The 6,000-nt window shown below is 37.4% G+C and overlaps 1 protein-coding gene across 1 annotated transcript in view; it reads right to left on the reverse strand.

Moving 5' to 3' along the window:
• Positions 1 to 6,000, reverse strand: part of ADCY7 (adenylate cyclase 7) — a 31,551-nt gene that overhangs the window by 22,517 nt on the left and 3,034 nt on the right. Inside the window, exons 3-6 of the mRNA XM_010282638.1 lie at positions 5,181 to 5,345; positions 4,234 to 4,383; positions 1,805 to 1,953; positions 1,379 to 1,490 (exon numbers count right to left, since the gene is read on the reverse strand). Coding sequence (XP_010280940.1) covers positions 1,379 to 1,490; positions 1,805 to 1,953; positions 4,234 to 4,383; positions 5,181 to 5,345 — 576 coding nt within the window. The remainder of the gene's footprint in view (positions 1 to 1,378; positions 1,491 to 1,804; positions 1,954 to 4,233; positions 4,384 to 5,180; positions 5,346 to 6,000) is intronic.

The following is a 6,000-nucleotide window of genomic DNA, read 5'->3' on the forward strand; positions in this document are numbered from 1 at the left end:
CTTGTTTTGTATCTGAGGAACAGTTGCAAAAAATGACCAAATGTCTTTAACCTCAGCTTCTACTGTGGCATAAAAAGCTCATGGCAACTAAAACGACATGACTTATTCTGTGTGTTCTAAGAAGCTGCTTCGCAACAATGCAATTACAATACAGTTCGTATGGCTCTCTTATCTTCCAGTACTTGACATTTTAACAGCAACTGAATTCATATAAATACAAAGATTAGCAATATCATTTAATCAAAAAGGTTAACTAGGTTTATAACCAGGTTTTAATCAGTGATATATTTAAGAATTTATTCAATGACATCCACAAAGGTTTAATTAAAGCAATTTCACTCTTCTGCTATATTAATAGAGTTTTCCCACTTTTTCTGAAGAATTTTTAGAATTTCACAAAACCAAGATTTTCCAAATCCATTAATTTTCTAATTTGCATTCAGTATATCCAAATATACTCAATTACAAAACCAAATCAACATCTTTAAACAATGGGAAATTCTGATAGATAGTCTTGGCTTATGCTTTACTAATGCTAATTTCTAGAATTGGAATTTGGGTTGGTATTTGTTTTTTTGATGTCACATAGGCTGCAACAAAATGCAGCATTTATTTTCCTAAAGCCATATTTGCCTCATAATACTAACAGAAAAATCAATGGATATGACATATATCCAAGATTAGGGTCAGTTTTTCAGGATAACAAAAGTCACCACACAGAGTCAATCATGCAACCATGTATATGATACAGTTCCTGCAATGTGAGGCTCAAAAACTCAGTTTGTGATGACAGCTGCAAAGAAATTAACCTTAAGCAGCACTTGGAAGTTACAAGAACTACTGCCAGCCTGAAGGGCCTTAATGAGGGTATGTCTTAATAGGGACCATTTTAATGTACTTCCCTTTCTTACATTCTTCTGTAAGTATCCATTACTAATTATTACGCCTGAGATAAAGAACTCCTTGGTCTGATGCACTGTGACTGAATTTATAAATTTAAATGTGTGCCTGAGAGTTCTCCATTTGTAGAGCCAACAAAAAATCCTAACTGAACACAGTAAAGCTCCTCAAATAGAGCTTGTATACAGCACCTCTTACAGCCCTATTACAATCGTTTATTGCCATCAGACAATTCCCTGAACAATACAGATAAGCCTCCAGACTTAAGAACTGAAATTACAATATCTTGCTAAATTTCATATTTTTGTTTTAAATTTTGTTTTAATGTGATTTTGCTAGTTAGCTTTAAAGCCAAAGCAGTCTGTCCTTCCTGACTCCAGAAGCACTAACACCAACTGCCTTCTGTCACGCAGAGAAGAATTCTTGTTTTTCCAAAGGTGGCCTTTATCCCTACTGCACAACAAACTGCAATACTTACCTTTGCAATCTGATCAAACTTTCCAAAAAGTTCGTTCAGCATCACTACTAATTCCTTAGGAGAGCAGTCACTGGCAAGGCGAGTAAAACCTACGATGTCTGCATAAAGAATGCTAGACAAGAACAAAGGGAAAAAACAACACAATTGAAATATGAAGATATGTCTATTCCACAGTCAGCTTAAATATTAAAATGCATTTAAGAGAAAGCATCTCTCTTTGTAAAACAACTCCAGAAAAAAGGGCTCAAGTATCTCAACTGATCTAGAAGACAGCACATCAGTTCAGGACACGTGATCTTCCACAACAGGAAAGAAGCTCACTTCAGCCTGAAAGACTACCACCACATTTTAGTTTCACTGGACCATATACACTGGTAAGAATCAGCAGCTTATATTAATACAATTACTTCTAGAGTTTCCACTTACCTAACATTTTGATGCCTTTTTACATATAGACTATGGAAGTTGTTGTCATGCATTTGCCTATTATCATTAGTTTCCTTCAGTCGCTCTATGATTGCTAGCTTCATTTCCATAGAGATATGAGCTGGCAGTATGGATAAAAGCAAATTTTCCTAAGAGAAGAGGTAAAAAAATAAATTATGGAAAATTCTCAACACAGTAAATTTGAAACTGCAGGATTTTAGTGACTGCAAGAATTAACAAAAACAAAATGCCTTTATTCAAATAGCTTTTGAGTAATGAATGTCAGATTTTCCAAAAAAGGTTTTTACATTTCTGTTCTCAAAATCACTGATTTTACAGTTAAGTAAGGTTGTTTTTCCCTTTGTTTCTTGCGACCTAGATGTGGCATATCTCTGTAATCATGACATGCACAAAAATTCAGTATTCAGTACTACAATTTCTGGATAAATGAAAACTTATTTTTTCCACCAGTCTCTGTGTTATGTTAACATCATCTGATAAAGCTTCTGGTAAAAGCTTATGTTCTATAATGAACAATCTACACAGTATTAAAAACTCTTATGAATTCTCAAATGCTGGAAAGGCAGCAACAGATACAAAAATGTCAAAAACATGCTGCTTTAGCTTAAATGAACCAGGAACTCATGCCCCCGAAATAAAGTCTTTTGAACCGAGTGAGACTACAGACTCTTCAAAAACCACTTACATTGTTTGACTATTCAGTGCACTGTTTTACACTGGTTTTGACTTAAAAGCCCATTCGTCAAAGAAGACCCTGCTAAGTTGCTGGGCAAAAGAGGAAGACAAAAAAGAGAATACTTCTAACACTGGAAGGGCTCTATTGCCCCAGAGACAGTCACCACGGAAGAGGAAATGTTGTGTGGAACAGCTACAAGCAGTTTCCTACAAGCAGGAACTTTTTCAGATGACATCGCCAGCAAGGTCAAAACATTGAGTAACTGAGTAAAACGCTGTCCCTTTGGACCAACTCTTTGTCCCCTTCTCCTGAATAGCTGACGCAGCAGAATACAGATGCCAGTAGCCTGCCAGGGTTACTTAACCAGTGCCTGCCACCAAAAAGAAATGCCTTGGGATCATACTGGGAGGAGGGAGTCCTTGAGCATCAAGCACTGGACTACAGTAGGTACAGACAGCAGTTTAGTGTGAGGCTGCCCCCAGAAACAGAATCACCTCCTTCCCCTCCTCAAGCATTTTAATACTAGGAGAGTCAACCTTGGGGAACAATTTAAACTGAGAGCAGAGCCCCAGTGAACGTAACGGGGCCATTTGAGGATGACACACTACCCAGTTTTCAAGGAAGTGATGATGAACCCTGAGCAGCATTTCTCACATCATTTTCACAGAGAAAAAGTGGGTGGCAAAAAGGAAACTGAAAATTACAACACAGATTAAAAGAAAGCCATCCATAGACTTAAGCACATCTACACTTCAAACAAGCAACCATTAAAAAAAAAACACAACCACAAAGCAAACTATGCTCTTTACCACATAGCCCAAAGAATGGGAGCACACTGCCCGTGTAAGCTGATTAGATGCTTCCCTGGCTGCTGCATGGGGAAATTCTGCCAGGACTTTCATGCAGATTTGTCATCTCATCTAACAAGATTAGCATCAGAGGACAGAACACACTAGCAGTGTGGCATTTTCTTCTTTTCAATTCGATCAAGTCAGTCACTTTTCAGCCCCTTCCTTTTATCTAGTAACTGGTGGGCAGAGAACTCAGCACACATCAGCCTCCTAGAGCTGTTGTTCTTAACCCTACTTATACCAGGATAAAAGAGGAAAAGCACCCTAGTTTCAGCTTTGATACTTCTTTACAATCCTTCCTCAGTAAGAAATTCATGTTCCTTGTTTATTCTTTAAATACCACTGGAGTTTATGGAAATAAACTATGTCATACTTGAATACTGTAATTTATTATACAATTTTTTTCTTCCTTAGGCTCAAATTTTCTCCTTCTAGCAAAAGAAAAACAGTTTGAGACAAGAAAATACAAGAACAAATAATAGTTTAGAATTAAAAAAAAAAAAAATGCAACCAAGGGAAGCATGAAACTAACTGCTGAAATTACCTTACAAGTATTTTTCAGGGCATTAAGGGCATGTTCTTTTAAGTTACCTTGGGCCAGTCCCAGTAACATGTTGTACTAGGAAAAAAGTAACTAAAATAACTGGCAATTACGTTCCTGTTACAAATACTGTGATTTTCATATAGACAAGCCACAGAGAACAGCTTCCTCCCTTTAACTTCCTTCTTTTGTTACAAATGGCACAACTTTATTTTTGATACTAGATGGGTATCACAAAGATTTGACCAAGCCTTTTAACATGCATTAGTCACCAGCCTTATAAAATTATACAGACTTTAGAAATGAAAACAAGCAATCCATAACAAATTAGTTCACTCACTTGTTGCCTCTTTTCAATCTTCAATTTCATTCGGACCTGAATGCACTTTAGTGTGTACCTATACAAATCCCACGAAGCAACCTGCATTTGGCGTTTGTGAAATGCACCCATCAAGTTACCACAAAGAAAAATGACAGCATTGGCAAGTAACTGCACAAGAAGAAAAATATTTATCTACTGCAGAACAGTCATTGACACTTCACTAATACACGTGCTAGTTCCTTAAAAACAATCAATCCCAGGCCACATTCAATTTTTCTCTTACCCGATAACACACCAAGTCATAGTGCTGCAGTTAGCCAGGATGTGCCTGGGAAATACATGCTAACTTTCAGAGTCACAGGCATTCAAATGAAACAGAAAATTCTGCTCCATCGTTTAACATTTGTTTGCAGGCATCGGTGTTTGATTTAGGGAGAAACCAGTCTACAAATTCATGCGTCAGCGTGCTGTGTGAAGCCTGACACACACACCTGCATCAAAAGAGCTGGGGTGCTCCTCTGAACACGCCCTATTAATAAGTGTTGGGAACGCTGAAAGCAGCCAGTAGCACTCCCAGAGCCTGCTGACTCCCCAGGGCAGCAATGGCCCTTTTGATCCACCCTGTAAGCAGTGCCAGATGAAGTTAGATAGGACTCATCTGAAACAGCACAGATTAGAAAGAACGACTGTGACAAAGTTTGTCCTATTTTGAATAACTTAGTTAAAAAATTAAAATAATAATTCTGCTGCTTTCACTTAGGTCAGAAGACCAAAATGCATTATAGATGAAAATAATTGCAATTTTATGAAAAGCATGCAAAACATACCGGGCGCAAGCTCCAAATCCATTTGTTTGGAAAATCCACGTGGAAGTGTGGAACTTACCTAAACAGTATAGTTAATCCACTATCAAATGGTAATATGACTAGGATATTTAATTACTTAACCAGGTAGTATTTCCTTACCTGAAATAGAATGGATTCCTTGTTTTCCTGAGAAGTCATGCCTACCACGATGCTTAGAACAATAATATGGGAGAGAGCAGAAAGAACGCTAATTATGACAGCGCCTCTCATCCCAAAGGGTAGCATGGTATAAACTGTGAAGATTATGAATAGAAAGAATGGCACCTTTGGAAATGAAAAGAAAAAGAAAAAAAGAATCACACACACACGTTATTAGGCGCCTGCCAAAAATCACTACAGAACAAGGAGGGAAGTAGCAGGATTCTTGCTCCTTTTCAGGCTGAACAATTAAATACCGACCTTTCAAAAGCAGAATTTAAACATAAGGACAGTGGTAGTCTTAAAAGTGTTGAAGGAATTAGCAGCTATAGGTTCATAGATAAGACAGCTTACCATGACATATCATCTTTAATTTTTTTCTGTTGTCCTTGCCCTCCATCCTTAATTTATCCATTACAGCTGAAGATGCACTTCGTACATCATGTATCAGGAACAGAGTGTTGCAAGGATAGCAATATATTGAATAGAATCAGATTTCTCACCCTCTCCAAGTTACTATTCTAATTTTAACATCACCTGATCACATGTGTGTGTTTACTCCGTATATGATAAAAACCAACCAACACGTCCTGGTGCTGGCACAAGAGTATAACCGTTATTGCCACTAACTACATATTTAACTGCACAGATTTTACAAAATGCTCAACGGTCCACTAAATTGCTAGGGATCGGAAGGAAGGTCTATAAAACTTAAATCCATATTTACGGGTTTGTTACAGTGTTTAGCTCATATGTATGGAAGTTAACAACCCTGATCGGA

Source organism: Phaethon lepturus, unplaced genomic scaffold, assembly GCF_000687285.1.
Source record: "Phaethon lepturus isolate BGI_N335 unplaced genomic scaffold, ASM68728v1 scaffold6670, whole genome shotgun sequence".
In the NCBI taxonomy this organism is placed as follows: Eukaryota; Metazoa; Chordata; class Aves; order Phaethontiformes; family Phaethontidae; genus Phaethon; species Phaethon lepturus.